The sequence below is a fragment of the Staurois parvus genome, unplaced genomic scaffold (genome assembly GCF_062004578.1).
Source record: "Staurois parvus isolate SC_StPar_1 unplaced genomic scaffold, SC_StPar_1.0 ptg000354l, whole genome shotgun sequence".
Lineage (NCBI taxonomy): Eukaryota > Metazoa > Chordata > Amphibia > Anura > Ranidae > Staurois > Staurois parvus.
Genome location: NW_028318150.1, coordinates 5,002,943 through 5,024,058, shown reverse-complemented (window position 1 = coordinate 5,024,058; position 21,116 = coordinate 5,002,943). Strand labels below are relative to the sequence as shown.

General features: G+C 38.1%; 1 protein-coding gene across 1 annotated transcript in view; it reads left to right on the top strand.

Moving 5' to 3' along the window:
- The window catches only part of SLC25A46 (solute carrier family 25 member 46), a 63,946-nt gene that overhangs the window by 27,140 nt on the left and 15,690 nt on the right, over positions 1-21,116 (top strand). Inside the window, exons 3-5 of the mRNA XM_089684745.1 lie at positions 12,096-12,153; positions 15,214-15,291; positions 16,037-16,137. Coding sequence (XP_089540871.1) covers positions 12,096-12,153; positions 15,214-15,291; positions 16,037-16,137 — 237 coding nt within the window. The remainder of the gene's footprint in view (positions 1-12,095; positions 12,154-15,213; positions 15,292-16,036; positions 16,138-21,116) is intronic.

Below are 21,116 nucleotides of genomic sequence, written 5' to 3'. Positions count from 1 at the left end.
ACACAGGGCGCCAGTGGTGGACTTGACAATTCTGTGTTCAATGGCAAATGCCTATCGAGCTCTATGGTGTCGGGCAGTGAGCACAGGGCCCGCTAGAGGACGTCGGGCCCTTAGGCTACCCTCATGAAGTCTGTTTCTGATTGTTTGGTCAGAGACATTCACACCAGTGGCCTACTGGAGGTAATTTTATTGGGCTCTGGCAGTGTTCATCCTGTTCCTCCTTGTACAAGGAGCAGATACTGGTCCTGCTGATGGTTAAGGACCTTCTATGGCCCTGTCCAACTCTCAAAGAGTAACTGCCTGTCTCCTCTAATCTCCTCCATGCCCTTGAGACTGAGCTGGGAGACACAGCAAACCTTCTGGCAATGGCATATATTGATTTACCATCCTGGAGGAGTTGGATTGCCTGTGCAACCTCTGTAGCATCCAGGTATCGCCTTATGCTACCAGTAGTGACACTAACCCTAGCCAAATGCAAAACTAGTGAAAAGCAGTCAGAAAAGATGAGTAGGGAAAAAATGTCAGTGGCCTCCACCTGTAAAACCATTCCTGTTTTGGGGGTAGTCTCATTGTTGCCCATCTAATACACCTGTTGTTAATTTAAAACCAAAGCAGCTGAAACTGATTAACAACCCCCTCTGCTACTTAACTGACCAGATCAATATCCCAGGAGTTTAATTGACTTGATGCTATACTTTGATTAAAGTGTTCCTTTAATTTTTTTGAGCAGCATATAAATATTAAGATATATTTCTCATTACAAAGCTCAATCATTGTATTAAAGGAGCATATACAGGTATACTATCCAATTGTGCACTTTGAGCATCCAAAGAATTAAAGGTCAAAAGAAAAATTTTCTTCTCATAATATTATTCATATAGAAAAATATATTATTATAGAGCAGTTGGAAAGCGTTGTAATTGCATAAATAAGCAACTTTTGTAAATGGACCCATCCATCCATATTTTTTTTGTATGAGAAACTTACAGGAAAAGAACTAGTTGTGGAATCAACCGGAATAAGGAATTTGTGAATACTCAAAAAAAATAATTCAAACAAAGGCGAAGGTGATCAGTAGCGCACAAAAATGTCTTTATTGCAGATGAAATTAAAAGTATAAAATAAACACAAAATATCGTACCACACTCCACAGGTCCCAAGTAGGTAAATCCCTGTCAGGGGAAAACTCATTAGTAGAAAGATAACTGTATGGATGACTCCTATGTGAGACTCATTTGTAAGCTATAACATGTTCCATGCTGGAAAGACTGCAAAGGCATAATAACAAAAAAGCTCCTATTCTCAGAATTAACCAGCCATAAGCGCCAGGATAAACCAGCACCAGACCAATCATACAATGAGACCGGTCTGGTGTAAGTGTTAGTGTAATACAGGGAGGGATACAGGAAAGGTAGCAAAACTCCTCTCAAACACTAAACACCAAGGCATAAAGATCACAACAGCAACTGATCCTAAACCTATGACCACATGTAGTCCAGAGGAGGATGTAAATAATGGTATATAAAAGGCCCATGACCCTCTCGGGTGCCAAACTGTATGGCACCATCCCGGGGAGATCCTAACAGGCTTCCCTCATACATGATCAGGTCAAGGCCTAAGCTGGTGTATTGATGGATGTTCCTGAGAGTAGATATGCTCTAGAGGTGGTTTTAGATGGAAAATGCACTCCGTTGAGGGGACGTAATATGTAGCGGCTGTAGATGAACTAGCTTCAGGATTTGCCTCAAATTGAAGGTAATTTGTATAGCCAGTAGACACTCAGAGTATGCAATAACTTCTGGCAACTAATCGCATTAGTTGAAGAGAGGCACAGTCCCTTTGATGCACAGAGGTGCGCATGATGAGACTTGTAAGCATTCAGAGTAGGCAACAGCTTCTCAATACACAAATTTTGGCACTATCTGAGGTATAGTCCCTTTGAATACACAAGGGTGCAGATGGTATAGCTTGTAAGCAGTTGAAGTATGCAATGACTTCTCAGTCAGAGAAATAGCATTATCTGAAGCACAGTCCCTTTAATTGCACAGGGGTGCACGTAATATAGCTAGTAAGCAAAGTATATTGTGACTCTTCAATCAAAGAAATGACATGATCTGCGGCACAGTCCCTTTTGAATGCACAGGAATACATATGGTATAATTTATAAGCAATCAGAGTATGCGGTGACTTCTACATGAAGGAAGTAACATTATCCATGGCACAGGCCCTTAAGATGCACAGGGGTGTATATGATATAGTTTGTAAACAATCAGAGTGTGCAGTGATTCCTCTATCAAAGAAGTCACATTATCTGAGGCACAGTCCCTTTAGATGCACAGGGGTGTGCATAGTGTGGCTTATAAGCAATCGGAGTATGCGGTGACTTCTTAATCAAACAAATGGCATTATCTGAGGTATAGTCCCTTTAAATGCACAGAGGTACATATGATGTAACTTTTAAGCAATCAAAGTATGCAATGATTCCTCATTCAAAGAGATGGCATTATCTGAGGCACAGTTCCTTTAAGTGCACAGAGGTGTATATGGTGTAACTTGTAAGCAATCAGAGTATACAGTAACTTCTCAGTTTAAGGATGGCCACCACACAAACCCAGTTTTAGAGGCAAAACGACACCTTGAAGCATAAGGCAGTGCTTCTCAACCTTTTTTCAGTCAAGACACCCTTTAAAATTATGGACAGTCTCAGGGCACCCTTTAAAATTATGGACAGTCTTGAGGCACCCCATTCTAAAATGTGAAAAACTATTCTAATAGTTTTATATAACACAGCAACATCCACATATATAGGACACCCAACGTTAGAGGTGATTTATCCTTCCAAAGCAAATACACTTTTTCACACTGGTACTGAGTAGTATTCCAGTGTTTCTCTCCTCCCTCGGTTTTCTCCATCATTGAGCTAATGTGACCCCAGCGCTGAAGGAGAGGGACATGGGAGGGTCACACTAGGATGCTGTGCAGGCAGCTGACATCCTCCTTATCAATGTCATGGTGTCATGGTTGTCAGGATGCCGGCGGCTAGAAGGTTGTAATAGCGTACAATGAAAACCTGTGGCTTTGTGTAACTAAAAAGCAGGCTTGTTCCACCTGCTGGCTTGTATACAAGTTTTGGGAAATTTTTAGACATTTTGCCAAGGCACCCCTGAAGAAACCTCAAGGCACCCCAGGGAGCCTGGGCACCCTGCTTGAGAAAGGCTGCATAGAGCCTTGTAGATATCTTCTAAGTCAAACAGAACATAGTGAGTGAGAAGTGGGCACACAGTGTAAAACCAGCAGTCTTTGCAGGTGATAACAGCATGGAATAGGAGAGTTACAGCCACTAAGAGGAGCATCCATAACCAATAAAGGTACTTATCTTGAAGTAGATGTCCATGAAAAGTTCAATGTAAGACCTGGGAGTGTGGTATTGGGCCATTCCTGACCGGTTTCACCGGTACAACCGGCTGCCTCAGAGGTAGGCTCAAAAAGTTTGAGTATATTCTTTTGTAAAAAAAAAAAAAAAAAAAAAGATTTCTTCATATATCCACTGTCAAAGTTCATCCAAACAACATCTCAAGTGTAATTTAGAAGATAGTAAGGAGAGGTATCATGAGCTGTGGCTTAGATTATGATGAGTAAATAGTTCCTCCATAATTGTGGCTTCATACAGACAGCCAGTAGATAGACAAAAGCAAAGAATCCTTTATGAAGCATATCTGATGCAGTAATAGCAGCTTAGTTCACAACAGCTTAAGTAACGTTCTTGTAGGTAGCACAAGCAGCAGTAAATTCAGTTCAAATTGCCGTCATGCTATTGCAGTTTAGCGCACAAATGCCTTGGTAGTATTGATAGATAACAAAGGCAGAAAGTAGCAGACTTTGAACAAATCCGTATCGTCACTATGCCATTCCGCTTCAAGCTTACCACATCTGCCAATGTCCATTCAAACTGTATATCTCACTTGCAATGTGACAGCTTTACCGTGATTCCACTTGCACTAAAATAAGGAGGTGTCCAATCGCAGAGAGTGGCCACTGTACAGAAGATTGTTGTGTGCATCTAACCCTAAGCTAATGTGCCTTATACTGTTAAGTGATATCTCCGTAGGAGTATTACATGTGGCAGCATCTGACTATCCAAAGTTCCAGTATCTGGATGAATGATGGCGGACGTCATAATGTCACCTGTGATGTCAACGTGTTTCGCCCTAGTCTTCAGGACAATGGTGGAGACTTTCTCATCCTTAAAACCCTGTAACTGGGATCTGATTGGATTCAAGTTCAAATAGCTCCACCTTCTTGTTTTAGAGATTGCAAAATTTAAAGGAAGACCATATGTCTTCAGACCTGGGTCTTTTCCTTCTTAGAGAGCCATATATGAGTGCATAATATCTTTTAAGGAGCTTTTAATGAAGCCTATTAATAATTTGATTATGTAAACTTTGGCAAAAACAACCTAGGGATATAGAGTATTTTGTTGCATTAATTCATGTTTCTAGGAAAACTTAATTTAATTCTGAATTTAAACCAGGTGAGATAAGGGTCTCCAATTTATAAATCCGTGATTTTTCATGTTGCAATATGATTTTATTGAAATCACCCCTTCTGGTGGAAGTTTAAGTTCAAAACTTGCTTTTACCCGCATTCCCTTCACTTGACTGCTACGTTCAGAGGAAATGTATCGCTAATGGACTTTTATCACTCTTGTTTTTTATATCACGGATATGCTCATCAAGTCGAATGCAAAATTGCCTTTTCTTTTCCCTATATGTAATTTTTTGCATGGATATTCATTCATATAATTTATTTTAGCAGTTGAACAATTTTATAAAAATGTATCCTAAATGTTTTACTGTAATTCAAGCTACTGAAAACATTTATCCTGTCAATATTAGGGTCAGCGCTACAATGGCTACAAGGGAACATCCCTTTTGTTTTTGGGATTTCAGTTAGTTATTTTTTTACAGTTCTAGTAAACACATAATGAACAAGGTGATCTCACAGATTTTTGCCTTTCTTGCTGCGAACTGTGGAAAGGGATCTATCAGTTTTATCCTTGGGTGTTGTTTTAGAATATGACAATGCTTTTGGAGAAAAGCTTTCACCTGATTCCATTGATTGCCATACTTAGTTATCAACTATACATTTTTTTTTTTATAATTTTTTTTCTACGTTTTGTACCCAGTAATTCTTTTTTGTAATGCTTTTATCTTTGCTTTTCTTTTAACTATATAAAGGAATACCTTTTCTCCCTAAATCTCTTGTACATCTATTGTGCTTCCCTTTTAAAATCATCTAATTCAGAGCAATTTCACTGAATTACTGGTATCCCACATTTTAATGACTCTGGATGAAGATTGGTGGCTTATAATAAGTTATTTCCTGCAGTATCCTTACAATACGTATTCGTTGACAGATTTTCACCTTCTCTCAAAAATTTCAAATCAAACGAGATTTGTCATACCTGATGCATAAGTCCATTTTATATTACGATCATTGCTATATATCTAATCCACAAACTGTTCCAGATCACCTCTGTTTCCTTTCCATAGGATGAATATGTAGTCATTGTACCTCAGCTAGAGCTCCACGCAGCTAAGGTACATTGAAGAATGGTATACCACTTGTTCTTCCCACATTCCGTAAGCATGCATACGAGGGAGCCCAGTGACCTTAATTTGCTGAAAAAACTTCCCACCAAATGGGAAGTAATTTGTTAAAGCCATATAAAGAAGATCAATAATGAACTCATTTTGGGCTCCCAAGTCCCTAAACTGTACATGCAGGGAATGGGCGACTGCTTCCATTCCCCAACGGTTGGGAATTGATGTAAATAGATACTCAACATCAATCTCCACCAAGAGGCATTTACCTTTTAATTTAAACCTTTTTAATTCTCTTCCTGCTATTTGAAAAGAACATCCCCCGTATCGTGGACATATGATGGGAGTTTCAATACCACTTATTTTATTTCTGAATCAATGTATTTACAGCCTTTTTAAGTGGGCCTTGAACTGCTGACCCTAACATTAACTGGTGGGTTAAAATAATTTTTGTGAATCTTTTGTATTATATAAAAGATTGGTGTAATATAACTTTCCACTTTTTGGTGTTTTAACTCCTTTTTGAAATTAGGTATATTTCTTTACCCATCTTAGCTTATCATTCACTACTCTGACTAAGGCTAGGTTCACAACCAGTGTAGGCGATGTGACATTAGAATTAATGGCACCTGTCCACGGGTCCGCATTCCTCTGTGCGGGTGTTGCGGCTGCAGAGATGTTTGTGCAGATCCGCAGCGGCACCATCTGCACAGATGTAAACCAGGTCAGTCAGGGAATGGATAACTCCTCAGTCTGTTATTAGATGACGAGTCACTTAAAAGGTGAGTTACTTGCACATATTTTTCTTTGGCAAGTAAGACAATATTGCCCCCTTTTTATTGCTGCTTTTAATATGGTTTGAGTTTCCTGTAATTCTTTCAGTGCCAGTCTCTCATCCTTGAACAGGTTATCTTTGAATGTTAGGCTATATTAATAAATTGTAAATTTTCACCAAAAGTAGAAACTAATGCTTTCTTTCTTTTGTAATGATAGCATTTTATTTGATCTTATTGACATCAATTTTCTTCACCATAAATGACTCATTAACTTCCTCATCTAGGAGAGATGATCTTCATCATTTAACACCTTTTCACCTAAATTCACTGATTTCCTCTCATTAAAGATGTTGCTAAAAAAAGACTTTTCTCTGAAATAAATTAATCTCTTTAAAGCCATAAATGTATCCATAGTTTCAATGGGGGAGAAATGTTATCATTTTTGAAGTAGTTTTACAAGTCTTTTAGCTAATTGGACACCAGAGAGATTAACAATCTTTTTATCATCACTAATGTGCTTAATTAAGTTTATTTTTTTGACTTTGAGTTCTGCTCTTTTGTTTTCTCTATCATTGTTTCCTGTTTTTTTCTTCCTAAACCTTCTCCATTTTTTTTGTTTTGAGATTTTCCTTATTTCTTTTTCTTGATGAATCTCTTGCGGTTGTTCTATGTAAAAAAAAAGAAGAAAAAAGAATCCAATGTTTGAATTTCTGCTTTATTCTCATTAGAACCTTTTTTTTTTCCACCTGTTTTTGAACCAGATCTGTTACGCCGTTTTTTCCTTTTTTATCTACTTCTTACACCCCCCACCCCACCCCACCCTCATCCTTATGGATGAATTTAGTAAATACAGGGTGCAGCAACATAACTTCCTTTTTTCAAAATGCAATAAAACCCATTTTATGAATCAGAATTGTTTTTGTCTTTAATAATGTAAGTACATATCTAAAGTTCTGTTTTACACAGTTTTGAAAATCATATCAGGTAGGTGACGCCCCCCATTGTCCATACACTGAATAAGTGAATTCAGACTGGTATGTGAACATGTTGGAGGAATTTGTTTTTCCACGACTTGATGAATTGGACTTAGGGGACATTTGGTTCCAACAGGACGGAGCAACGGCTCACACTTCAAGAGCATCAATGGCTGTTTTAAGGGAACACTTCCCGGAGCGCCTCATCTCAATAAGGGGCGATTTGGAGTGGCCAGCCCGCTCCCCCGATTTGGCCCCTTGCGACTTTTTTTTGTGGGGTTTTTTGAAATCTGCGTTTATGTAAACCGTCCAAGGACCCTGCAAGACCTGAAGGCCAACATCCACGCAGAAATTGCCAACATACCCGCTGCTATGCTGGTAAGGGTCATGAAAAACGCCAGAAATCGGCTTATTCAGTGTATGGACAATGGGGGGCGTCACCTACCTGATATGGTTTTCAAAACTGTAAAACAGAACTTTAGATATGTACGTACATTATTAAAGACAATAAAAACAATTCTGATTCATAAAATGGGTTTTATTGCGTTTTGAAAAAAGGAAGTTATGTTGCTGCACCCTGAATAATGAATTAATTAAAAAAAGTTGTGAAAATAATAAAAAATCTGAAAGCGCTAGTCTAAATCTTGCAGAGATTTAGAAGATTGGGAAACATCATATTTTTGGCTTCTCTACAAGGGGAAGAAGTAGATCAAGAAGGAGAAATAAGAGTGGTAGATCTACTATAAGATCGGATGTGGGAAAAAAACCTTTAGTGAGAGTGAAGTAGAAATTCAAAAATCTGTTTCTTTTTTTAGATAAAAAAAAAACCAAAGGTACATCAAGAAAATAAAAACATGGAAAGGGTCAAAGGAGATGGGATTTGGAACCAAAAATCAGAAACCAAAGATAGAGAAAACTTAGTTAAGGGCATCAGTGATGAAAAAATTGTTAAGTTCTCTGCTGTTCAATTAGCTGTATGTTATGTGAGACTAATTCAAAAAGGATTAGATTTCTCCCATTTTATGCATGAAGGTAAAAAACCTTTTGTGTGCAGTTCACTCCACAGCCCCAATAATTATCTGAGCCTGATTTCCATTCCAGTGATGTACACAAGAGCAGCGGCTCTCTCCCTCCTCATTGGCTCAGAGGAGGAGACAGGAGCCATTGACTCTACTCCTGTCAATAACATCCAATGAGTAGGGAGCAGGGGGTGGGGATTAGCCACACTCTGTGTGTCTATGGACACACAGAGCAGGGCTTTTGAGCGCGAGCACTTACAAGTGCCCCCATAACAAAGATCTTGCTATGGGAGGCAGTTAGCAGGGAGGAGCAGCCAGGAGCGACGGCGGGGGGCTCAAGAATAGGAGGATCAGAGCTGCTGTCTGCAAAACAAATGCACAGAGCGGGTAAGTATGACATATTTGTTATCTTTTTTTTTTTTTATTTACTTTTTTAATAACCCTTTAATGCAGCAAATATATCCCTAAGTTGCCTTTGCCAAAGTTTACATAATCAAAGCAAATTATTATCAATATGCTTTATTAAAAGCTCCTTAAATTGTATTGTGCCACAAAAAAAGCCCAGTTACAATATGCCTGACAATACCTTGCCTAACCAGGCCTTTTTGTGTCATTGATGCAGTAAAGAGTTCCTTCTGGCACCTCGACCATGCAGCTCATTTTTGTTAAGTGTCATCATATTGTGCTCCTTCAAAACAACCACACTGTCTTTTTCCAGAGCAGCCTGTATTTCTTTTGAGGTTGCCTGTGGGTTTTTCTTTGAATCCCAGACAATTCTTCTGTCAGTTATGGCTGCAATCTTTCTTGGTCTACCTGACCTTGGCTTGGTATCAAGAGATCCCTGAACTTTCCACTTCTTAATAAGTGATTTAACAGTACTGATTGGCATATTCAAGGCTTTGGACATCTTTTTATGTCTTTTTCCATCATTATAACATTCCATTACCTTGTTATGCAGGACTTTTGACAGTTCTTTTCTGATCCCCATGTCTCAATATCTAGCCTAGTCAGTGCTTCCACGTAAGAGCTAACAAACTCATGGACTATTTATACACTGACACTAATTGCAATTTAAAAAGTCACAGATGTGGGTGTCACCTTGTGTGTCTGTACCAAGGCCAAACATTCCAGGGTATGTAAACTTTTGATCATGGCCATTTGGGTGATTTCAGTTATCATTATGATTTTAAAAAGGAGCCAAACAACTATTTGATAATAAATGGCTTATATATGCACTCTCTAACTTGCACACTGACCACATATCAGTCATATCATCACCAAAGAAATGTAGCAGACTACATTTTGATGTGTGTGTGTGTGTATGTATGTATGTATATATATATATATATATATATATATATATATATATATATATATATATATATATATATATATATATACATACACACAGTATAAATACATCAGTGGTTCATATAGTGAAAATGGTGTAGTTATTCACCCTGAGGTCATCACAGAGGACAAGGGGGCACTCTTTGCGTCTGGAGGAAAAGAAATTGAATCTCCAAACACGGAAAGGTTTCTTCACAGTGAGAGCTGTGAAAATGTAATAGACTCTTTCAAGAGTTGGTTCTGGCCAGCTCAGTGGATTGCTTTAAAAAGGCCTGGATTGTTTCTTAGATACACAGAATATAACTGGATACTAACATTTATAGGTAAAGTTGATCCAGGGAATATCCAATTGCCTCTTGGGGGATCAGGAAGGAATTTTTTCCCCTGCAGGAGAAAATTGTATCATGCTTTGCTGGGTTTTTTGGTCTTCCTCTGGATCAACTATGGGTTTAGGATTACAAGGGTTTTCTTTTTGTTTTGGTTTTTTTTTTGGGGGGGGGGGGGGTTATGGTTGAACTAGATGGACTTTTGTCTTTTTTTCAGCCAGACTAATTATGTAACTATGATTATATCCATGTTATGAAATCCCTTCTGAAGCATTCGAGTTGGGCATTTCTGTCTGTGGTGTCTGAGCAGATCTGAGTTTGCTTTACGGGCTGACTAGAAGACAGATTCTTGTATGTGTCTACGATGGGAAGTATAATTTCTGAGTTATGTGAGGGATGATCTGAGGGTTTTCTGTAGATGGATGTTTGCAATTTTGCTGCTATAAATTGTATTGTAGTGTCCAGGAAGTTTGTTTGAGTGGTTTACAGGGGCGGACTGACAACTCATGGGGCCCCCGGGCAATAGGGGATCATGGGGCCCCTGTGTCCTTGCCCACACTCAAAGCACACCCAAAAAAGCCTATAAAAGGTACCAGGGGCATTTCATGGGGCCCCCTACTGACCCCGAGCCCTCGGGTAGTGCCCGAGTGCTCGAATGGTCAGTCTGCCCCTGGTGGTTTAATTTCAGTTTTAGTATGTGGTGGATGTTGTTGTGAAATTGGAAAAGCACCTGCTTGTATGTAATCCAGATAATAAAAATATAATCCATTATGGGAAAGTTAAATCCAAAGGACTTTCATTTGAGGTGAGAATAGAGCCTGAACTCCATATCTTGGAGTTAACTACCCAAATAGCATTTCCAAAGTGATCCTTATTGTTCCTCTGTGGGTTTCAGAACAATCTTTAGATTTATATAAGGCCTAAAGAAGGGATCAAGGGATCCTGAAAGCTTGCATAACATAAAGTGGAGTTCCAGACGTTTTTTGTGTTTATTAAAAGTCAGCAGCTACAAAAACTGTAGCTGCTGACTTTTAATAAACACACACTTACTTGTCCCGGAGTCCAGCGATGTTCTCACCCATGCAGTCCCTTCTCCCCTTCTTTCCTCCATGGTGCCGGCATCGCATCTCAACTGTGGGCACAAGGCTGTGACAGCTTTCGGCTTCACAGCCTGGTGCCCACTGCTCATGTGCGAGTCGCTCTGCGCTTCCTAATTGGTATGGCAGTCTCCTGGGACCTGTGAAAGTTCCCAGGAGACTGTGGGAGGGAGGAGGGGGCCGAACTGAGCCAGAAGTAAGAGTGGGTACCTGTCAAAACCCCCTCCCCCCAAAAAGGTGCCAAATATGGTAGTGTAGGGGGGAGGCAAATAAGCGGAGCTTCCACTTTTGAGTGGAACTCTGCTTTAAGTCAGCCAATAAAAGGTATCGCTGAAACTCCAAACTTTCTGACTTAAAGCAGTTATAAACCTAAATATTTTTTACTATAATGCATTCCTTGCATTAAGGTAAAATATGTTTAGGCATCAGTATCAACCTCACCATGGCGCTCCCCACGTTCCCCCCACACCACCTTTTAACCTTTTACTTACCCAAGACCTCATTCAATCCAGCGCTGTGCTTATCTGCAGCTCTTCTCTCCCCTCACTTCCTGGTCTCACTGGCTTTGCTGAGGAGGCAGGGGCTATTGGCTCCTGCTGCTGTCAATCAAAGCCAGTCGCAAGGAAGGGAGGCAGGGTCAAGTTCCGCTGTCCATGTTTATAGACACAGACAGCAGAGCAAGCTTCTTCCTATGGGGGCACTCGCCGGGAAGGAGGAGCCAGCACCACCGGCGGGGGACCCGAGAAGAGGAGGTTCTGGGCTGCCTACTGCAATTCCACTGCACACAGCAGGTAAGTATAAACCTGTTTTGTTTTTTTTTTTATTTTTTTTATTTTTACATTAACCACTTTAATCAATGGCTGAAATAGTGCAATATTCTACTACAATGTTTCATATGAATATGAACATGTCCATTATTGCTTGTTTACGGTAATCTTGTGTTCTCTTAGTCTCTTTACAGAAAATGTGTTGGCTCACCCGTGCATTGTCTTGCGCCGTCAGTGCCAGGTAATTATAACCATTGATTTATTGTAGTGAAGCTGAATGTTGTGTGTTTTGTGGGTTTTTTTGCCCTCTATTCCTGTTCTTGTGTTAACTTTTTGAACATAACCTCACTTTTATTCCCAATCACATTGGAGGCCAAGACCATTAGAGTAAGAGAATGTCCCTAACAGGGACACAGAAAGCATTAAAACCTGAACCTGATTGTTCTAACCCCTCACTATTCAAATCTTCAAAATCCAATTTTTTATTTTTTTTTTCATTTGCCTTTGGGTATACTTTTAAAGGTTTGCCAGAAGTTCATGCGACTGATATTTATATAGTTTTTTTTTATTTTATTTTATGGACCTTGCACGAATAGAGGCAGCACGTGTTTCCAAGCTTTAGAACAAAATAAAATAAATCTTTCTGACTGTTGGCTAATCAGAAGTGAAAAAAAATGAACCATTTACTCTGTGTGCCATAATCTTCTTTCAAACGAAAAGGGTGGAAAAAATCATGGCTGGTCCCAGAGATTAGCAAGTCATTCAAGAGTAGGCAGATGTTGCTAGCTATCATCGTCGGAGTATCTGCCTGTCTTTGACTACCTAAATGTTTGCAGCTAACATTCTTGTAATCAAGAGTATGCTGGCCATAGGCGGCACAATTTTTGCCCAATTTTTGATGAATGCACCCTACAAGCACTATTTGGCTTGACAAAAGTTGAAAATTTACTGAACTTATGGAAATTTATCATTCGAGCAGTGACTGCGTTCTATCAGGTGCAGTCGCAGTTCTGCAGCACCACTGTATTCAGACATTCGCAGCTGCTAAATACAGTAGCTGGCAGTGGAGACTCCTCGATACATGCTGTGCAGCTTGGAAGAGGGAATGGACTGGTTTTTTGCTTTCTTTCTCCTTTTCTCCTCCCGAAGGAGAAAATTGATCTGTGTATGGCTAGCTTAAATGATAAGTTCACCTATTAGAACATGTTGCATCTGTTTTTAGGGTGGAACATGTAACATGTTCCCACTGCTGCAGCCACCGCCCACTGCCCTCTCTCCCTGTGACAACAGTATGGGGAGAAGTTCCCCATACTAACTGGCACTTTTTGAAAACAGGGCAACTTTGTGGGGCTCCATCAACACGGCCGCATCATTCATTCACAGTGAGTGTTCTGTGATTCCTTTGTGGATGTCAGCTTGTAGTTCTCAATCAACTACCACTGTGCTGCTGAGCGCTGTGGTAGTTCATTAATCCTGTCAGTGGAAAACGGTCTGTGTGTATGTGGTACGAGCACACAGATTACACTGACAGTCTGCAGAAGACCTGTATAGCACCAGTGCAATGCTTTACAGGCTGCAAAAAAAAAAAAAAGAGTAAGTGCCCATTTTTTTTACCTGCAAAAAAAAAATTGGCTTTTTTTTTTTAAGTGAACTTCTACTTTAACTCATTATTTTAATGCATGTTCTTTTTTTTTTGCATGATGCATGTGCACGAACCTGAGGGTTTAGACAGAATGGTTATTACATTTCACAAGTGAAACAAATTTTCATAACAGCGAGTTTAGAACCCAGTTGTCATTCTTCATTTGCATGTGTACATCAATTATGGGCGTTGTGAACCAAACAGTTCCAGCACTGCTGATTTGAATGAAGTGTTTGCTAAGTGGATAATTTCTTCTGAATCTTCATGAATGTCTGCTAGACAGGTCACTGCTTATGCAAATGGAATAAAGGTAGCATTTTGTGGAAAGCAGCTGACTATGTTTTGATGTATCAGACAACATGCGATACCTCTTCAGTGAAGGTTTGCCAATTCATTTCAGTTCCCTCTTATGCATTACTCTAGTGTTTACCAGGAAACATGCAAGTACGTGCGGACTATCCTAGCTCTGCACTGTACTGATGTGGATTCACTAACATCTTGCTACATTATGCCTTTAAAACTAGAATTAAAGTACTCATTTTAAATGTTGTCCCTCCATGATTGTCCTAGTGAGAATCCTTTGTATATATGGCTCAGCAGACATAGGTGTAGAAACCGATTTCAAATGTAATCGTATATAACTGGAGAAAGATTTCTTTAACCTCCCTGGCGGTATTCCCGAGTGTAGCTCAGAGTAAAATTTCAGTACCAAGAGCGATAACCCCGAGCTACACCTGGGGGTTACCATGCGGTGTTGCTCAGGGAGTCCCTGCAGCGCTTACCTTGTCCTTCGCTCCCGTGATGTGTCCCCAGCAGCGTCCCCGGCCATCTCCTCCAGCCGATGCCGGCATCCGGCTTCCGTGTTCCGGTCCCTGTGACGTCGGGACGTACAGGTGCCGGAACCGGCGGCAAATTTGACATTTTTTAAAAAATGTCATTTTTTAAAAAATGATTATTATATAGTAAAACATTGCTGTTTCAATGCATTTCACATATATTTTGTCCCTACTGCTTTGTCCTGTGCCCTGCCTGCATTTTGACTGTTCTTTCTGCCTGGAAACTGAGAAATGTCCATGGCGTCCAAAAAGCTTCCCTTTTTGTCAAAAGCGTTTTAGACCAGCTAGAGAACAGCGATAGTAAATCAGAACCACTTGCAGAATTGAGTGATAATGATTCGTGGGGAAATTCGTCATCAGACACTGAAAACGATTTTGCGACTTTGCTCAGCGATGTGCGAATTTGCCTCTGTATTTCAAATTTCAGTGTTTTTGGTTTGATTATATTATTGAATTAAATATATTATTATTTTTATGATTATTTATTAAATTATAATTTATGATTTCGTGTTTCAAGTTTTATCGTATCCGGAATGTTTACTAGACTCTTGTTCGGAGAGATTTCAGTGAGTTATTCCTAAAAATTACAGCCTACAATAAAAAAACTATATATTTCCATTGTCTGAACAGCTTGTTCTGTTGAAAAAAATGACTCACTGTTTTCATCACAAGGTGAACAAAGAAAACTATTGCAGCCACAATATCTAAGAATTGATGAGCTGCAGTATATTACATTTTTGGTTTTAATACCACTTTTAATTGTACCAGTAAGGAATTAGCTTGTAATTGGAGTTTATAAATGAATTACTTTTTTGTCTTACAGGTTAACTATCATGCAAGGAATTACCGTCTTTCGCCTTTTAGCATTGTGAATATCATGTATAGCTTTACAAAGGCTCAGGTATGTTTTGCAGTCTGTGTGCTTTTTGGCATTTTATGATTTATATGTTGTGTTATGGTGTTGTGGAAGTCTGCTCACCTCTATATCAAGTTGATTTATTAAATGTAAGCAGTAATGATGTTTAGTCAGTTGTATTTTAATTTTGTTTTTGAAGTTTTTTTTTTCTCCGCTGGAGTAAAATTGAGGGTTTTTTTCTACTTTCCTCTGGATCAAGTTTGGGTATAGGATTGTATTGTTTCTATTGGTTGAACTGGATGGACTTGTGTCTTTTTTTCAATCAGGCTAATTATGTAACTGGCAATATAGGATGATGAGGGAAAGCACATTTCACATCAACTCTGAGACAGGACTGCAAGGAGTCACCATCTACTTAATGTGTTTGGTCTGTTGAGACACAGGAGGATGCAGAGGGACTGCTGACAGCACAGGAGTCTCCACAGGATGACGTCGCAAATCAGATGATGTCAGGGGGCGTGGCTATGTGTTTCAGAGCAACCAGGCTCCTTTTGGAAAATACTGATTTTAACATGTAGAGAAGTATAAGAATAGGCTGGGTCTTCAAGTGATTAAAGTCCCTGAATCTGTTTTGAGCAGGTAGTTTTGGATCTTTTGAAAAAATGAAGGCCATTTATATCTGTAGATCTTCTAAAAAGTGTTTAGTTTTATAGTAGGCTTATGGTATTATTGGTATATGTGCTTATTTTTATTTTCATTGACAATAAGAATGATCTTTTTAAATCCATAGGGTCCAAGGGCACTTTGGAAAGGAATGGGAAGCACTTTTATTGTTCAGGGAATAACCCTTGGAGCTGAAGGCATCATCAGTGAATTCACTCCTCTGCCTAGGTAGAAACCTTTTGCTACTTTACAGTTATTTTTATTGTATATACAGTTGTGTGTTTCTTGTTTCTAGAATACATTTGTACATATGAAGAATGAAAGGTAACACAACCATGCATTAGAAATGGCATTAAAGTGCATGTCCATCCAAATTTTCTTGAAAAGTGTGCAAGGGTTAGAACCAATGACAGGTATTTGTTATTCAGGGCTCTGTTCACATCACTCCATTTCTGCTGTCATGCATTTTTTTTAGTGTTCATTTTTGTGTTTTTACTTGTGTTGTGCATTTTTGTTGTTAACCAATAAGGATGCTTTTCTTGTAGTGACTTTGTGAGGAAATGTGCTTCTTGGTCTTCTGTGTATAGAGTTGGGGAAGCATGGTTAATTTTACACCTCTGTTTTCAGCTGCCTCATCAACTGTCACAGTCTTCATTGCGGCTGAGCACATGGCAGGTGCATTATAGCTGAACACATAGCAGGTATCTAGGAAAGGAGCTTATAACCACAGGATAATAAGCTGCCATGTGCTCACCCACAAGAAGTTGAAAATGCAGGAAAAATGCACTTCCATAGACTTCAATGGGCCAGAAAACACAGATAAATGCATGTAAATTCATACCTGCCTTAATTTTTACAATGCAGTGCACATATGTGAACAACATATTTGGATATATTTTCATGACACATGCATTTTTAGGTGCTGTAGGTGTGAACCAAACCTTAGAGAGTTTTTTCCCTGCTGACATTTTATCAGTCAGGAAGTGAAGAGAACTCTCCCAACAGCAATACAAACAGATGGAAAAATATATTTCCTTAGAGTATGGGAAGGCTAGAATTCCTGTCTATTTTTTTTTTTTTTTTTTTGTGCTCCTTATGCAAATTTTCCCTGGAGACGTGTAAAAACTCAACAACTTTTTAATCTACATTTATTCTATACAAAACTTTTTTGCTTGACATGTTCTTCAAATTCAATAAATCAGGATATCAATATACATACAACTATATAGTATTTATAAATATAATGTGAAAATGATATAGGTATAATGTAAAACCAAAACCACCCTTGCTCCTACACCAATTCCAAATTGGAAAAAAACTTTCAACCCCCTGAAAGCTTAAACTCAAATCAATAGATCCAAACAGGAATCTACCCTCTTTCAATAAATCTACTATATATGTGACAACAAAATATTCCCCATATACTTTCTACAAAATCATAAATCCAGTGTCTCTGTGATTTAAATCCAATAATATAAAGTCCAGTGTCTCAATAACGAAAAAATATATAAAATTAAAAAATAAAGATAAAAATAAAAATAAAATAAAAAGAAATGAAAAAATGTCTATTTCTTGCAGTGTTGATTGTTGTGAAGAACCTCAAAGAAAAAGAAACTCACAATAGTGCATTACCGTAATACCACAAAAAAAAAAAAAAAAAAAAAAAAAAAAAATAATATATAATAAAATTTATGAATATATATATATATATATATATATATATATAAAACACATGCACACACAAATGTGTATCAAACAATTGTGCAACCTTTAAGTGAAAAATTATATATTTAACACTTGTGAGAACCTTCCAAAAGAGAAAGGTAATAAAACACTTGTGCTCATAAATAATAAAATCATGAAGTGATCTACTAAGTGAGATTCCTCCCCACACGTGACACTTCTAGTGAGTAAGGCCAATATACCCTTACCAACAGTAGATGAAACTCACGCCTTTTGTATATATATATAACTGGAAATCCTCCAAAGAAGCTTTATCCTCCTCTCCTCCTTCGCTTCCTGTTAGGATGATCTTACCATGCCTTCCACATCCATAGGTTTATAAAATATAACGTACCTCCATGTATGTTTCAAGTTTTAATGAATCCACTTGTATAAGGAGTTGAAAACATAGGCATATAAATAGTATAATCAATTTTGGACAAGCCCCACTGAGTGGGGATTACCAGGCAGTTCCCACAGTTCCCATGCAGTCCACTCTCAAGTGTCCAGTGATTCCTCAACAAAGATGGCCGCTGCGACACTTCCGGTTCCTGCTCCTTGCGTATGACGTCACTTCCTCTTGACGCGTTTCGTCACATCCGGGACTTAGTCATAAGAGAGATAGACGTCCTGACACCTGGCCACAATAAATACTGCTCCTCCACTAATTGACGATACTCAGATCGCCATATTGGAAAAGGGAAACATCGCCCTTACTAAACTGCACAGCCGCACAGCTTACTCCCAGGAAATAAACTCCCTGTACATACAAGAGCCAGGAACGTATCTAGTGGGATCTCACAGCCACACATCCTCCTAACAGGAAATGGGCTCCCTATACACATAAGAACTGGGAACATATCTAATGGAATCGCATACATTATAGGGGCTGTTTTCATACTCTAGATACAAAAATTACATTAATATATATATTAATTACACAGTAAATAAAATAATAAGTTAAAACCTGAATAAAACAATTAATTAATAACCCTTACTTTCTATATGCCCTAGCAGACATTTATTGTATTATATATCTAATGATAGCTACTCCCCTAGCACCACCTGCTGGTCATAATAAATATTGCTATTTTATAATATCCTACCAAATTACACATACAGTTGATTTTAAGTATCAATTAATTCTTATTTAATCTAAAATAGTTAATACAGCTAGAAGAATATTTATTTCAAGATATTTATATGATTAAGATAAATAAAATTGTAACAAAGACATTTATTAAAATTTAAAATTATTAAAAATTAGAAATAAAACAATTAAGGTCTAAATCCACATTTAATCCTCTAGGTCTAAGTGTTCTTAATTGGAATATCCAAAATGTTTCATTTTGCGATAAAATTTTAATTTTATCACTCCCTCTCCAGTGAGCTTCTATGGAATCAATCCCACAGAATTTCAGGGTTCCTGGATCACAATTATGGATATCCCTAAAATGTCTGGAAAGGCAGTGGTCTTTTTTACCTTTTTTAATATTGTTCACGTGTTCGCTCAATCTTTTATGAAGGGGTCTTGACGTTCTGCCCACATATTGTAAGTGGCATGGACATTCTAATACGTATGTAACAAATGTCGACTTGCAGGAAATAAACTTCTTAATTTCAAAGCTCTTTCCTGTATTCTGGGAAGTAAATTCTTTAATCGATCTGTTACGAATACCTGTTATTTTAAAGATAATGACTCTCTTTTTACTAAAACATATTTCAAGGATACAGACAGGAATGGCTTCATACCAACGAATAGCTGTCACCACCCTATCTGGATTAATGGTATACCCAAAAGCCAGTTTGTTAGAATTATGCGTAATTGCTCTAGACTGAAGGATTATATAGAACAATCAGAGCTAATTAAGGACAGGTTTGTCCAAAAAGGATATGATCCCACGAAGTTGGAAAAAATTAGGTATGAAATTAGCAAAAATTATATTGGAGATCAGAAAGTGAGGTACCAATCTAAACAAATAAAAGAGAGAAATAAAAGGGTGGATTATGCGTTTATATCGAGATATAATTGCCAATATAAAGAGATTGAATCTATCATTAAAAAACACTGGCCAATCATAAAAAAGGATAGAATCTTGGGCCAGATAATACCGGAGAAGCCTACTTTTATTTATAAGAGAACGAACAATCTAAGGGATATTTTAGTAAAAAATGTCATCTCTCCCCCCATGAAAAAGAAGTTGAACATGTGTGATCTTAAAGGTTTTTACCCCTGTAAAAAATGTTCCATATGTAAAATAACAGGTATTCGTAACAGATCGATTAAAGAATTTACTTCCCAGAATACAGGAAAGAGCTTTGAAATTAAGAAGTTTATTTCCTGCAAGTCGACATTTGTTACATACGTATTAGAATGTCCATGCCACTTACAATATGTGGGCAGAACGTCAAGACCCCTTCATAAAAGATTGAGCGAACACGTGAACAATATTAAAAAAGGTAAAAAAGACCACTGCCTTTCCAGACATTTTAGGGATATCCATAATTGTGATCCAGGAACCCTGAAATTCTGTGGGATTGATTCCATAGAAGCTCACTGGAGAGGGAGTGATAAAATTAAAATTTTATCGCAAAATGAAACATTTTGGATATTCCAATTAAGAACACTTAGACCTAGAGGATTAAATGTGGATTTAGACCTTAATTGTTTTATTTCTAATTTTTAATAATTTTAAATTTTAATAAATGTCTTTGTTACAATTTTATTTATCTTAATCATATAAATATCTTGAAATAAATATTCTTCTAGCTGTATTAACTATTTTAGATTAAATAAGAATTAATTGATACTTAAAATCAACTGTATGTGTAATTTGGTAGGATATTATAAAATAGCAATATTTATTATGACCAGCAGGTGGTGCTAGGGGAGTAGCTATCATTAGATATATAATACAATAAATGTCTGCTAGGGCATATAGAAAGTAAGGGTTATTAATTAATTGTTTTATTCAGGTTTTAACTTATTATTTTATTTACTGTGTAATTAATATATATATTAATGTAATTTTTGTATCTAGAGTATGAAAACAGCCCCTATAATGTATGCGATTCCATTAGATATGTTCCCAGTTCTTATGTGTATAGGGAGCCCATTTCCTGTTAGGAGGATGTGTGGCTGTGAGATCCCACTAGATACGTTCCTGGCTCTTGTATGTACAGGGAGTTTATTTCCTGGGAGTAAGCTGTGCGGCTGTGCAGTTTAGTAAGGGCGATGTTTCCCTTTTCCAATATGGCGATCTGAGTATCGTCAATTAGTGGAGGAGCAGTATTTATTGTGGCCAGGTGTCAGGACGTCTATCTCTCTTATGACTAAGTCCCGGATGTGACGAAACGCGTCAAGAGGAAGTGACGTCATACGCAAGGAGCAGGAACCGGAAGTGTCGCAGCGGCCATCTTTGTTGAGGAATCACTGGACACTTGAGAGTGGACTGCATGGGAACTGTGGGAACTGCCTGGTAATC